The 14735-nt window shown below is 44.5% G+C and overlaps 2 protein-coding genes across 2 annotated transcripts; one reads left to right on the top strand and one right to left on the bottom strand.

The window, feature by feature from the left end:
• The first annotated feature begins 219 nt into the window (after positions 1–219).
• Positions 220–10329, top strand: LOC133111568 (ras-related C3 botulinum toxin substrate 3). Its single transcript, XM_061222035.1, has 6 exons — positions 220–403; positions 3880–3951; positions 4346–4463; positions 5702–5764; positions 5884–6043; positions 8189–10329. Exons 1-6 carry the CDS (start codon positions 369–371, stop codon positions 8317–8319), a joined length of 579 nt encoding a protein of 192 aa, XP_061078019.1. The 5' UTR covers positions 220–368; the 3' UTR covers positions 8320–10329.
• A 111-nt stretch (positions 10330–10440) lies between these two features.
• On the bottom strand, positions 10441–14735 carry dcxr (dicarbonyl/L-xylulose reductase). The gene is made up of 9 exons (XM_061231964.1): positions 14433–14735; positions 14127–14232; positions 13403–13500; positions 13034–13188; positions 12270–12312; positions 12084–12183; positions 11449–11513; positions 11140–11257; positions 10441–10654 (listed from the first exon to the last, which is right to left on the bottom strand). Exons 2-9 carry the CDS (start codon positions 14176–14178, stop codon positions 10551–10553), a joined length of 735 nt encoding a protein of 244 aa, XP_061087948.1. The 5' UTR covers positions 14179–14232; positions 14433–14735; the 3' UTR covers positions 10441–10550.

The following is a 14735-nucleotide window of genomic DNA, read 5'->3' as shown; positions in this document are numbered from 1 at the left end:
TAGTTGGGGAGATGTAGCCTAAAGGAAATATAAATGGCTTGGTTAAATGTCCAAATTGGAATTGGCTAATGTTTTTGAAAAATAATTGACTTTGTACTTTAGATTTAGGTGTCACAGACGGTAGTGGGTAACTGTTAAATAGATGGTGTAGTTGGGAGACGCGCTCTGCGTTTTACTGTCCCTTTAAATGCGCTCGTTCTTTTCCGGAGGTTTCGACGACTGTAACAGTCGAGATCTCTGCTGCAGCTTGCACTGGGAACGAACCAGTCCGTTATTATTTTACATATCTCAAATCACAAGGTCCAAAGAAGGGAAGAATTTAAACATTTCTTGGAACCTTCTGTGTGATACAACGTTTTCTTCTGCAAATGCAGGCCATTAAATGCGTGGTTGTCGGCGACGGGTAAGAACAATTTCTCACTGGCACTGAAAAATTCCCAGTGTGATTCAAATGGGCATCAGTGGGAGAATGCATTTGTTGCAAAGGGCTGGGGCTCTAGTCTGAAAAATGAATGGACCGAATTATCGTGCGTTGGTTTTTGTAACGAATACGACTGTCCTCGCACGCATTATCTGCGCGTTGCCAATTCTTCAATGGATCTGAGTTTCCAATCGTAAAAATATAGCCTGGCTATTGCCGACTGATGGGCGAAGCGTGCGTTTAGTCAGCCGCTACCAAGCTAGCTACGTGTGTATCAGTAGTCAGCAGGGTCTCTGACAGGCTAGCTTTGGCTACATTAAAGCACATTTTATGTTAGACACCTACACGAGAATTAGGATTGGGCGGGGGGGGGACCCTGCATGGCCTTTTCAGAAATATTTACATTTTTACCCTTTTGTTTATGAAATTGTATTCATACAAGACCTAATGTAGCTACCTTCCTTCCTTGTAGGGTACGTTATATTTTCTGATGATCTGTGGTGCAAATGTACCGTGCCAGATGCTAGGAGAAACTGGATGCGGTGATTTTTTTTTTCCTGGGTGGGGGCTTTAGCAGGTGTAATTTCGCGATATCGATAGTAATTTCCTATCTAGTTGTTTGTTTTATGCTTGTGTTGTGTACTGGTTTGAATGAGACGTAAGCTGTCATGATATCAATAACGAGGATCATAATGAAGGGTCCTTCCTTACGGAGTTTCTACGAGGTTTTAAGAGGGAAAAGTTAGTTGCTATATTGTAGCCAAATTGTAAATGTAACCTCAGATTGCGTCGTGTAACGTTCGGTAAAACAATCGAAATCATTATTGATGTAAAAGCCTGTATTGATTACATTCAAAGAACGTGACAGGGACAGATAGCCAAGTAAATACATTTATAATTAAATAAAAGGAATACTACAGAGTTTTTAACCTCAAATATAGGCCTATAGCCTATGTTGGAGCTATCAATTTGGTCAGAATATAGTTGCATATTGTGGACTACGTTCATTCTTCGCGTGAATTGGTTTTGTAATATGTGCGATAACTAAGCGGCTCCCAGTGATATTTTAGTCAAAGTGATGCAAATCCTGTCAGTCCAAACAGTCCATTCTTGAAGTAATGTGTTGTCGGGCTAACTTGTGGTGTTTCCCTAAATATGAAAAGCTGAAACATTCTTTCCCACTCTCTGCCTTTAATAATTATACATGTATTTTGGAATTTGAGTTAACATTTGTGTTGTATTTGTCTTTGTTCCAGAGATGCAACAATAACTGCAGTGTGGTAGAACAACTCCTCACATGATTATTGTACATAATAGCTGCCAATAATTGCATAACAACACTTGCACAGAGCTTAAATTAGTTTCTAATTGTATTTATATGGAGCAGATCTGAATAATTTCAGTCTATCCTGTCAGACACAGCATCTACTGGAATCTAAAATGCTTATTAACTCCTGTAAGGTAGCCGTGATGGTGTTGATTTGCTACCTTACATTTCAGCCATACAGAATTTAGAAATGAGCATGATTCTGTGTTCCGCAGCATGTTGATCCAAAATTGTATATTGGTGTTTAAGTGGAATTAACCTATATTTATTTAAGTGATTAGTGCTATTGGCCTTTTCAAACCAACACTGATTTCCCACTGGGGTCTGAATTTTTCTTTAGTAAATACTCTTCATTTAACAACACAAACCAATGTTATAGTTGCATATGACTCCAGCTCTTTAAACCGGGTGTGGCCACATTCAAGTAGAAAACCAAAGGCAGAAGAGGAATAGCACATGGACAGCAGGCGTTTGACAGGTCTTAGATTGCATTTAATCTTTGAGTGTGTACTGAGACGCCGCGAGTGTTCTAATGACGTCATACCAGTCAGGCAGATGGGGAGGTGTGGGAGGAGAGGCGGAGAGAGAGATTGGCCTTCAAAGAGTTAACAGCTGAGGATTCTTACGGTCAAGTGAATGGAGGCCCCACCCCCTAGCAGAGTCTGCTCAGCCAGCTCATTTTCACAGGGTCCAGAAAGGCACTTTTCACAGCTCAGTATTTGAGGGGGATGTTGTTGCAACCCACAACTGGGACACGCTGGCCTATTCAGCCCAGGAGCAATCGCCCAAGCAGAGCCGCTTCTTCTCCCTTCACACCCACCTGTCCCCCTCTGCTGTATCCCCCTCTATATCCTCCTCACCACCCAAACCCGAGCAAGAGTCGCCATGCTGTCACATTACATTCCCCCATTACCGTCTAGCAACTGATGGGAAAAGATAAGAGGACAGGGGGACTGCAAGCGTGCCCCCCAGCTAACTGTATGTAGGACAGAGTCTGTCACATTCAGAGAGCAGCAGAGAGGGGGCTTGCACTGCATACAGCCAGACAGTGCGGCTAACTCATTGGCTTGTTTAGGACTTGTGCTGTACAAACTCATGGAAGGCATGGGGAAGAACGGGAGTTTTACATCATGGATGGTGCTGTGGGAAGGGAAAAGTGTGCAGACAGCCATTTTAGGGTACGGGCCGCAGTGCCCCTGACAGGCTTCGAAGAAACGCTTTCCATCTATTTTCCATCTATATGCATGTTGTATAGCCTGGGTCAAGAGTGCATTTACATATTTCTATTTAATTATCTGTACAGTATTTAAAACAGGGGACAGGTCTGACCTTGAATAAGCTTTAAATGAGTCTTGAAATCGAATTTTAGCTGCTTGAACCTAGACCACAAGGACAAATGAGCTGTTGTTTTTGTAACACAGGGAAATGTATCAGCAGGTCTTGGTTAACCTCTATATTGGTTATTTTTGCACATTTTAGTATTCAAATACTGACCCTCTTGGAGGATATCCAATTTATCTACAGCCACTCATGCAAAAAAAAAGACAAGCTTACAATGTACATTGTCACACTTCATTTGAGAATTTTGTTTTGAGTAATGTGTCCAATGTTGTATCAGGTTCTGATTACATTGTATACGATTGATGATCTAGTGTGGTGGGAAAACTGCAAATCTTTATTTTGCAAATCGTATATACTTTACATTTATAGCTTTGTAAATCTGAGCTGATAAAATAGATTTCATTGGTTTATTGACATATGTTGGCCTAATTGAGCAACAGCCCATATTGAGTGTGGAATTGTGGGTCAGCAAGCAGGGTGTGTATTGATTTTGATCTACTCTGTAAAGAGGTTGTGAGAGCCCAAACATACATGATACGACACTGGTGGATTCATCAGGTGCTAGACTAGTCCCCACCTCCAACCCTCAGCACTCAATCCAGACAGCCTTCCAGCCAAGAGCTGGTTTGATGCTTTGATACTCCACAGTGATACATAATGGTTGTAGGAATTTGCACACAATTTGTAATGCAGTTGTTAATCTCTACACTGAGATTAACACTCTACACTACGCTGTTCTATATGTATGTATGTTCACTCATCCCTCTCTATGGTCTCTTCTCCCCTTCAGTGCCGTTGGTAAGACCTGTTTGCTCATCAGCTACACCACCAATGCCTTCCCTGGAGAGTATATCCCCACAGTGTGAGTAGCCTACCAGCTGAGCTTGGCCTGTCATCACCGCCCTGTGTCCTGCTGCTCTGCGTATTGGAAGCTATCGGGATCAAAGTGACACAAGCATACATACACATCCTCACTTATGCATGTACCCTACCCACACATGGCATCATACTGTCTCCTAACTCACAGTGTTAATATGAAAGCTTCTTGACAGAATGTTCTGTTCTTTTTCAGAATCTAATATATGCACCTCATCTCTGTCTTCTGTCAGCTCTTGTCAGATTTTAGTCACACCGCTGATTACCATTATAAATATTCAAATCAAAATGTGGCTTGAAACACTGATCATTTGAAGCATGAGGTGTTCAGGGATCCTGTGAGCTCCACTGTGAAGCCCTGGTCTCCTGTCCCCTTCCAGGTTTGATAACTACTCTGCCAATGTGATGGTGGATGGCAAACCTGTGAACCTGGGCCTATGGGATACAGCTGGACAGGAGGACTACGACCGCCTCAGACCTCTCTCCTATCCTCAGACGGTGCAGACATTTTTCATACTTTCCTCTTGTACTATAGTTTAATAGCTATCCCTGCTGTGAAATCCAGCTGTGACCAGCTTGAAATGACCAGCTACCAGCTGTTTCAAAACATAGCTTGAGCTGGTCAAACCATTTTGAGCATGGTCTAATCTGAAGTAGTTAACCAGCTACCGGCTGTTTCAAAGCCTAGCTTGGACTTTTTTCAACAGGGATGGATACTAGGTGGAATAAACAATGATTAACAATGATTAATCTACATACTAGTTGTTTTCTTTTGCTGGGAGTACTATGCTTTGTTTTTGTAATTCTACTAAGTTCTCGAGCTGGAAATCCATAGAACCCTGTGCAGAGTGGATGCATTTATGAATGCTAATGTGTGTATATTAATGTGTGTATAGAACCTGAATGGCTTTGCACTGCTGAGGTTGTGTATTGTCCCCTGAGTGACAGGTGGAGTCAGGTGGTCTGTGCCCTGTTTCACATGCCAGGTACTGGCCCCCTGGCCTGGCACAGTCACCTCCCCTGCATGGCAATGAGCTGAGAGGAGCTTGGCTTGGGTTTCCCTGCAGCTCCTTTTCAATGGACTGGGGATGAGGGAGCCTCTTGGCCAAGTGTCAGTGTGCCAAACGGGGACAAATACAGCCCCCTCTCTGTACTCATTCCGTAGTTTGTTGTGGAGGAAGCTTGACCCACTTTGTGTATCCTGGGTGTTGCTAACAGAGAGGTCGAAAAAACATGTTGAACCAAAGTTTCAGATGTGAGATGTGTAGAGTTTGTTAAACAGAAAGAAATTGCGCTCTAGTGCTTGTAATATAACTCATTATATTTAGTGTAAAGCTCCCTAGTCATAAAATAGCCATCAGTATTGCTTCAACATGATGGGTTTGTGGCTCTCATTTCACCATTACCTCATTCCATTTTCTATAATGTGGAAATTCTGCAACAAGGTCACCTAATTGTGGATCATTAGAATGAGAGAGAGCCGCTTGCCACTTGCTTCCTTTCAATCCAAGGTTGCAAAGGATGCATTTATTTCTCTTTTGATCTGTCAGATTGAGACCACAATCTGCAACATAAACTATGTGCTAAAAAAACAGTGGGATAACTATAATTAGCATGCAGTTTGGTAATTGTAACTTGTGAGGATTATTGCACCCTCTAGTTGATACCCCCTAACTAAACCCTATTGTGTCTTTTGGATGAAATTGGATGAAATTCCTTTCTGCTCTTTCCCTCAGGATGTGTTCTTGATATGTTTCTCCCTGGTGAGCCCTGCGTCTTTTGAGAATGTGAGAGCAAAGGTGAGTGACAGCCCTCTCACCTGCTTGAGCACACCGCTGCAGGCATGTGAAAGGTGTTGATACTGTGCACTCTGGAACACCGTGTTGACTTCTCCGTGTGCTTCCCTGCTCTTGTGCAGTGGTACCCGGAGGTCCGGCACCACTGCCCCAACACCCCCATCATCCTGGTGGGCACCAAGCTGGACCTGCGAGACGACAAGGACACCATCGAGCGTCTCCGGGACAAGAAGCTGGCTCCTATCACGTACCCCCAGGGCCTGGCGATGGCGCGGGAGATAGGTGAGGGCTGTGTGTGTGTGGGGGGGGGGGGAGATAGGTGAGGGTTGTGTGTGAGGGGGAGATAGGTGAGGGTTGTGTGTGAGGGGGAGATAGGTGAGGGTTGTGTGTGAGGGGGAGATAGGTGAGGGTTGTGTGGGGGAGATAGGTGAGGGTTGTGTGGGGGAGGTGTGAGGGGGAGATAGGTGAGGGCTGTGTGGGGGAGGTGTGAGGGGGAGATAGATGAGGGCTGTGTGGGGGAGAGATTGGTGAGGGTTGTTTGTGTGGGGGAGATAGGTGAGGGCTGTGTGAAGGGGAGATAGATGAGGGCTGTGTGGGGGAGAGATTGGTGAGGGTTGTTTGTGTGGGGGAGATAGGTGAGGGCTGTGTGGGGGAGAGATTTGTGAGGGTTGTGTGTGGGGGGGTAGATGAGGGCTGTGTGAGGAGGAGATAGGTGAGGGCTGTGTGGGGGAGAGATTGGTGAGGGTTGTGTTGGGGGGAGATTGGTGAGGGTTGTGTGTGTGGGGGAGATAGGTGAGGGCTGTGTGAAGGGGAGATAGGTGAGGGTTGTGTGGGGGAGGTGTGAGGGGGAGATAGGTGAGGGTTGTGTGGGGGAGAGATTTGTGAGGGTTGTGTGCGTGGGGGGGTAGGTGAGGGCGGTGTGAAGGGGAGATAAGTGGGGGTTATGTGGGGGAGGTGTGAGGGGGAGATAGGTGAGGGTTGTGTGTGGGGAGGAGATAGGTGAGGGCTGTGTGGGGGAGAGAGAGGTGAGGGTTGTGTGTGGGGCAGGTAGGTGAGGGCTGTGTGGGGGAGGCGTGAGGGGGAGATAGGTGAGGGTTGTGTGTGAGGGGGAGATAGGTGAGGGTTGTGTGTGAGGGGGAGATAGGTGAGGGTTGTGTGGGGGAGATAGGTGAGGGTTGTGTGGGGGAGGTGTGAGGGGGAGATAGGTGAGGGCTGTGTGGGGGAGGTGTGAGGGGGAGATAGGTGAGGGTTGTTTGTGTGGGGGAGATAGGTGAGGGCTGTGTGAAGGGGAGATAGATGAGGGCTGTGTGGGGGAGAGATTGGTGAGGGTTGTTTGTGTGGGGGAGATAGGTGAGGGCTGTGTGGGGGAGAGATTTGTGAGGGTTGTGTGTGGGGGGGTAGATGAGGGCTGTGTGAGGAGGAGATAGGTGAGGGCTGTGTGGGGGAGAGATTGGTGAGGGTTGTGTTGGGGGAGATAGATGAGGGCTGTGTGGGGGAGAGATTGGTGAGGGTTGTGTGTGTGGGGGAGATAGGTGAGGGCTGTGTGAAGGGGAGATAGATGAGGGCTGTGTGGGGGAGGCGTGAGGGGGAGATAGGTGAGGGCTGTGTGGGGGAGAGATAGGTGAGGGTTGTGCGGGGGAGTGTGAGGGGGAGGTAGGTGAGGGTCCTGCGGGCGGGGAGGCGAGCGATAGCGACTCTCTCTGCTGCTGCCGCTGTGAGTCATGTGACCGGACTGAAAGTGTTTACGCTCGCGTTCCGCTCGTCCTTCCGAGGAGTCCACTGTTCTCCGCTCTCGCTGCCTGGTTGCTGTCCGGTTTGTTAAATTGTGATGCCATTTGTTTGAAAGACTGGTGGGTCAGAGGAAAGTCAGTAATGGCACCTCGTGGGACGGAAGTGCATGCGCTGGGCGGCCTGTCTGGTGCCCGCTCTGTGGATCTCAGTCACAGTATGTTTGTGCTCCCTGGAGAGGGCCTGCGGAGGGCTGGGGGAGAACACAGGCACATTGTGAGAGGGGCCTTCGTGGGGGTGGGGCGTGGGGTAGCCAGTGAAAGATGTCCGGAGAACAAAGTGGGCAGCCCTGGAGAGTGACCCATCGGCTGGTATCAAAGGCTCCTTTGTGTGCTGCATTTGTGTGTCTGTGTTTGCCTTTGGTGTGGAAGTGTGAATGTTTCTTAAGGCGGTCGCAAACACTAAATCCTCCAGTTATGGCAGCGCATTAATGCTTCCGATTGTCATTTAGTGATGGGAGCGACTCGGGGCTAATGGACAGCTTCCAGCGGGTTCAGGTTCAGTTCACTGTTAAACCTCACTTCCTTCGTGCGTTGCGTTCACTAGCTCCTCGAGAGGCGGAAATTTGGCCTTTGTAAAAATGGAAGTCCAGCTAGCACGTGCAGGGTCGCTAACATGGGGTTTCCTCTGTTGTTCCAGGCGCAGTGAAATACCTTGAGTGCTCTGCTCTGACCCAGCGTGGTCTGAAGACGGTGTTCGACGAGGCCATCCGTGCCGTCCTGTGTCCTCCTCCTGTGAAAAAGCGTGGCAAGAAGTGCACTGTTTTCTGAGGGGCCAGCACAGAGAGCAGAACCAACATGATAGCACAGGGGTGGGGTCGCTTCCTCAACAACACAATAGTAATTGTCAAGTTTTCTGAGAGAAAATGTAATCAAACTTAACCGGGGTGCTCTTGAGGCCCAGGCATTACGGAGGTGTGTTCAGTGTAAGAGTGGGTGGGAGCAAAAGGGATTAGGTGTTAATCTGGTCTCCGTGTTTTAAATGGCATCAAAGGATCCCGTCCGAATTTGCCTTAACCAATTGGACAACCAACATTTAAAAGGCATCGTTACAGGAGAGGGTGTGATGGCGAAAACTGGAAATGTAATCCATTCAAAACAAGCAAAGTATAAATAGCCGTTTTGTATCTTGGTAGATGCATTTCTTTTCTTCTTAAATGCTCAGAACAGAAAATGCACTATAAAATGAAACAAATGTAATGTACAAAGCCCACTACTTCCACCCACCTCCCCTTTGATTTGAAAATGTGCATTTTTCAAAATGTTGAGTTTGGTGGCAGTGTTGCAGTGTGGTCGTTGGCTGTTTTGCAGGTGTTAATTATTTCTTCAGATTTGTGGGTTTGAAAGATGTGTAGTCTTTTTCCTGAAAGTCCTGTTAGCCAGCACTGGAGGAAGCTCAGCAGAGTAAGCAAATGTCAGTCCACTGATAAATTGCTATAATTACTTGATTTAATGTTGTTTTTTTCCAAGCTTTTATTCAATTTTTACTGAAGGAGTAAATTATTGATATTTCTTAAATGGTGCCTATGTCAAAGAAATATCACAATAGTATACACAGGCAACCAATCCTACAGTCCACCCTTGCAATATGGAAAGAAAACTGAGGAACAAAATGTTAGTAAACTTTAAGGCTTGCTTCTTTGTCTCTTTACAAAGTGTCTTCTTCTGCTTTATCTTTCTGTCAATTTCTAATGCCCATGCGATAAATCAAATTCATTCTTGCATAAAGTGACACACTTCAATTCTTTCTTAACAAGAATCCACAAACCCCCTTGAATTAAAGGAAATGACAACTTCAGAGGAAGAAATAGGAAGAAATAACTTCAAAACCACAGAACACTTCTATCTAGAAGCCTCTTTGAACTCACTGACTGCACGCATTGGTGTCCAGTCTCAAGTTCTCCATTTTCAACTATCTTTTTTGGTTTAGATTCTATGTATGCATGTTGTGTGGGTGTATGCGCGTGGGGGTATAGTTTGTGCGGGTGGGGCTATTAGATTTTTCAGTATTATGCATTATTTTACCTGTATTCTTTTATTATTATTAATTCACTTGATTTTTGCAAATAATTCTTGAAAATGGTTTAGAAAAAAAACTTTTTCAAAACGTCAATACTTTACTGGTCCCGTTTACTTGCTGCCAAAATAAACTCCTACATTATTAAGTAGTGTAAGAATTATTTAACGTTTTAGAAGACGTATACATTAATAAATAAAACTATTTGTATGTATCTAAAGATGTACCTTTTTTCTTATATTTTGAAGAAAAAAAAAAGACTCTGGATTGAGAATGCTCAAGTCTTGTTTGCTTTGCTGTCTGTGAAGTTTAAAATTCAGCAATGCGCAGTATTTCAATACACACCTGAATTGCTGTATCACGTTTCCTGGTAGATTCAGACGTGCAATGAAACAATTTGTCTCCCTCTGCCTGTGAGCTCTGGGATTGCATTTTTCATGGTAACATTGGACTGTAAGCTCTGTTGGCATGGCAACAGCATCCAGGTGGTGCAAGGTGTGTCTGAGCATGCTCAGGGAGAAGTCTGAGATATCTGTAAAAGCTTCAAAAACTGCATGGAAACTACTTGGAACTTGTGGATAGAGCTTATTGTTCGTCTGAAATCAACCATATCCGGGCTGATATTGTTGAGATGCATTACTTATTGAAGATGCGTTCTATGTTTGTCCGATTGTATGTCTGTCCATATTTTGTATTACTTCTCATGTCAAAGAGTATTGTGAGAAATTTCAATTTTGTATAATAAATATGAACTTATAACTAAACTGCATTTGGATAATCTATTGATCTCCACAAAAGCAATTGGAAGTCTGGAAATGTGTAGCTGCTCTTCAGACTGGTTATCTTCATTCCCCATTCAACACTGAAAAACGACATCCTCTGAAAGTTGATTTTATTAGACTTGTGAAATATGAATAAAGTTATACTGAGCCAGCATGGTGTGCTATGGTAGAAGCAGCGCTGGGCATTACTGGTTTAGCACAGGCTAGCAGGCTAGAAACCCCCCATCCACAGGCAGAGTGACTCCATTGGCCATGGCAGACTTCTCACTCAGGAGGAACAGGACGGAGTTCACCACGTCTTCCACTTCTGTTGGACATAAACACAGGCGGACAGGTCAACAGTGCAGAGGTACAGATCACGCCATGAACACAACTTTGGTCACACTGCAATCATTCAATATTCAGCAGCATCAACCCAAATTGGTTCCTCACTAAATGTATATGCCAGGGTTCTTCAACTACATCTTCCTAGAGGTCAGGTTCTTTTTTTAAATGGTGCATGTGGATATTTTCAAAAAACGTGTGAATAACATGTACATGGGTGTAGACAAAGTAGGTGCCTTAAAATATGTACTCCCAAGTATTCCGTCACTAGCGGGAGGTATGCTGACATTAAGTAGATGGACAAATAGAATTAATAATACTTTTTCCCTTTTCAATTTTCAAAAGACCAAGTGTACATCTATGATGAGCCATACTTGGCTCCCGGACTGGCAGCTGAATAGCCTTGGAATATGGTGTGTGTGCTCATTCATTAAAATGTTCTGCCGCAGAGCGAAAACAAAGGCTGACCTGCAAATTTTCCCATTGGAATGCGTGATTTCATGGTTCGGACCTTCTCAGGGTCACACCAGTTCGCAATGCTCATGTCAGTCATCACCACTGTGGGATTGACAGCATTCACTCTAATCTGGAAATTTGGAGAAGCAGAGAACAGACAATATACAATATATATTTTTTAAGATACTACATGGTAATAGTGTGGTTATGAAAGTCCCCATGTTGCCCATTTTACATCACAGTACAATTGACAGTAAAGCTAATGAAACCATGTTCACAGCTGCAGAATGCACACATTAGCTACAATTTGCTGTACACCACCTGATATGGGCCAAGTTCCAAAGCCATGACTTTAGTCAGCATGTCAAGGGCAGCTTTTGTGGCACCTTCATAGAAGACAAATAATTTACAGAATGCAGAACACAAGCTCAAGACCAAACATGTAGGTTGATTTTCCCTCAAAATGTACATATCCTGAAACTAGTTGTTGTTTTTACAGACCCAATCCCCTTGTAGGAATATGTCAGGATATTTGTCAGAGATTAGTGGTAATAATGTGGCTTGAAATTCCCTCTTTTGCATAATGAAAAATAGCCATAAATTCATGTTAGCTGTAACTCACAGTAAACAGTGGAGTCTGTCAGTGCTAGCTGATTGTGGCCTGGACGTTTCACTCACAGTAAAAGTTGTGGTCTTTCAGTGCTAGCTGATTGTGGCCTAGGCATTTCTCACAGTAAACGGTGTGGTCTTTCAGTGCTAGCTGACTGTGGCCTGGACGTTTCACTCACAGTAAACAGTGTGGTCTTTCAGTGCTAGCTGATTGTGGCCTGGACGTTTCACTCACAGTAAACAGTGTGGTCTTTCAGTGCTAGCTGATTGTGGCCTGGACGTTTCACTCACAGTAAAAGGTGTGGTCTTTCAGTGCTCGCTGATTGTGGCCTGGACGTTTCACTCACAGTAAACGGTGTGGTCTTTCAGTGCTCGCTGCGATCCCTGGCTGGAGATGTTAACAATGGAGCCTCCGGTACCCCTGCTCTTCATTCCCCGAGCCACAATCTGCTCCCCATGAGCCAGAGAGAGGTACAGCAGCATTAACACCCCAACTCTGAAGGAGCCGTGCACACGTGTTAACTGGCCCTTACCTGAGCGACATGCAGGGCTCCTTTCACATTCACACTGAAAGCTCTGAAATAAGATGCAGAAACACAGTGAACTTAAATGACTACAGTGTTACATTACATTAACATCATAAAATGTAACTTGAAAATAATACAGTTCTGTAAACATTAAATAGACCATTTTAAGGACTATTGCCAATCTGTTTCTTTATTCATGTATTCATAACTTACAATTCCATGGCACTCAAAATCTGCATACATTGCAAAGTTAAATGCAAAAAGTAGCAAATATAATTTTTATACAAATGAAATAACTGAATGTGTTACTACTAAAACAATTAACTACTGCCTGCATTCTCTGATTTTCAGTCTATAGCATACAAAAAAAGAACAATCCAATCACTGGCCAGTTCACAGTGATTATTCAGTAAAACAATCTCAGAGATCCAATACCGGCAAATCACAGCACTGTTGATGTTTAAGACTGGGGACAAGGAAACGCGTCACAAATGAAACGTTGTAAGAGCCTAATTAATTTACAGCCACAACTAATGGACAGGTATAATGGACATGAATGGTTTTTTTGCAATTGCTTGGTGGAACATACTTGGCATAGCATTCGTGATCTTAAAGGTCCATCTTATTTGTGAAATAATAATTTTCTTTAAATAGTCAAACTAGTCTAGAAAAAATATTCAGGCTATGAAAACTGCAGTAATTATAGAATGACGTAAGACAAAATGGACTGAATATATGACCTAAATATATGTGTAAATATATGTGTTTACTTGTCAAACTGGTCAGGGGTGACTTCCAGAAAGGGTGCCAGTGGAGCGCAGGCGGCATTGTTGACCAGCAGGTCCACTGGGCCCAGGTCCTTTAGTGCGGCCTCAGTGGCCTCCCAGTCCCCCAGATCCACACACACCGCTCGAATGTAGGCACACTAGGGAGCAGACAAGCCGCAGTCACAGAGGAATCCTTCTAATCTCCGCACCATGAATGCAGAGACAACATCCAGCCATTGTCAAGATCACACACTGGTTCGCCTGTCATAATATTCAGCAGGATGGTATTGATGTGTGAGGCGGGGCAACAATAGCTCAGTGTGGGATCACGGGAGAATAATGGGAGTGTGGGCAGCTATCTGGGGCCGGTACCTCAATGAGGAGGCTGTCCAGGTCAGCCTGGGTGCGTGTGATAGCGGTGACCTCTGCCCCGCTCCACGCCAGTGCCAGTGCAGTGGCCCTGCCTATCCCTGCGTTACAACACAGAACACCACAGCGCTTCACTCTCCCAATGAATAATCTCAGATCATTTCAGAAAGATCATTTCTTCCCGTGATGTGAATGCTGATGTAGGCAACCCAGGGGTGGATCGGTGGTGAACAAAGGTCATACTTGAATCTGGCATTAGCCTAACTTGTGCTTGAGGCAAATGCTCATTGTGGTAACGAGAATGGAAAATTAGACGTACGGATTGCTTCCAGTTTGAGCTTCTGTGTTTATAAGCATTCTGTTATGGTTACTGCTTTTGATCTCTGAGTGGAACGATCCCAGAGATCCAACACTGGCAAATCACAGCACATGGACAAGGAAACACGTCAAAAATGAAACGTTGTAAGAGCCTAATTAATTTACAGCCACAACTCTAATTGACAAACTAGGGTATAATGGGCGTGAATGTTTTTTTGCAACTGCTTGGTGGAGCATCCTTGATTCCTGATATTAAAGGTACATCTTACTTGTGAAATAATAACTTTCTTTAAGTATACTGACCAATTTGAGATTATGACATTCCCGTTCAAACGGTAGCTACTTTACACCAGGCGGTGTCACTGTGTCTTTAATTATGGAGGCAGTAGAGTACGCTTCAAGCACATACCCTTCCCTGCTCCAGTTACCACGGCCCTCTTTCCTGCGAATGTGATTTCCATACTTTCGGCGTCGCCTAATCAGACACAGCCGATTCGAAATGAAAATATTGTCCGCTAAAAGTATCAAAGAACACAGTTAGTAGGTTAATCGAACGTGGAGAACAATTACAACGGATCTATATTCGTAGCTATCTTAAGAGTCTTCCTGCAGTTTAATTTAACTTCCGCTAAAGAAACTTAAGCTTCAAGCAATTTCCTAACATCTATCTGCGTTTCTTGCGATAGACAGAAACCATAAATACTTCAGAGGTTACCTGCACGCCTTTCCTTTGCCGAAAGCTAGAAAAACATCCAGTACGAAGTCCGATTATGACGTTGCAGCTCGATACGGAAACAAGCAAATAGCGTGGAGGAGAAAAATATTTTTTTAAGTAAGGTTGAGCAAATCAGCTGGTGTTATATTGCCTCGTCGTAGTTTTAGAAAGTCTCCTGCTATTCGACTTTCCCATAAACTGTTCAGCGAATGCACATTTTATACATAGCTCCCCATTGTAGAGTATGGAGCCCCCCTTTTCCCCCACAGTGCCACCTTCCTGATTTCCCTCACAACTACTGAG

This window comes from Conger conger, chromosome 2, assembly GCF_963514075.1.
Source record: "Conger conger chromosome 2, fConCon1.1, whole genome shotgun sequence".
In the NCBI taxonomy this organism is placed as follows: domain Eukaryota; kingdom Metazoa; phylum Chordata; class Actinopteri; order Anguilliformes; family Congridae; genus Conger; species Conger conger.
Note: the sequence above shows the minus strand (reverse complement) of the source record. Positions and strands in the feature narration are given on the sequence as shown.

Bases quoted from the DNA above. Each gene is read 5' to 3' on its own strand.
- LOC133111568 (XM_061222035.1), top strand. From the start codon at position 369: ATGCAGGCCATTAAATGCGTGGTTGTCGGCGACGG. The intron at 5,765-5,883 runs GTGAGTGACAGC...GCTCTTGTGCAG, and splicing joins TTGAGAATGTGAGAGCAAAG to TGGTACCCGGAGGTCCGGCA. The intron at 6,044-8,188 runs GTGAGGGCTGTG...CTGTTGTTCCAG, and splicing joins GGCGATGGCGCGGGAGATAG to GCGCAGTGAAATACCTTGAG.
- dcxr (XM_061231964.1), bottom strand. From the start codon at position 14,178: ATGGAAATCACATTCGCAGGAAAGAGGGCCGTGGTAACTGGAGCAGGG. The intron at 13,501-14,126 runs GTATGTGCTTGA...GTTGTAACGCAG, and splicing joins GGTAACTGGAGCAGGGAAGG to GGATAGGCAGGGCCACTGCA. The intron at 11,514-12,083 runs GTGAGTGAAACG...TCTTCTATGAAG, and splicing joins GAAAGACCACACCGTTTACT to GTGCCACAAAAGCTGCCCTT.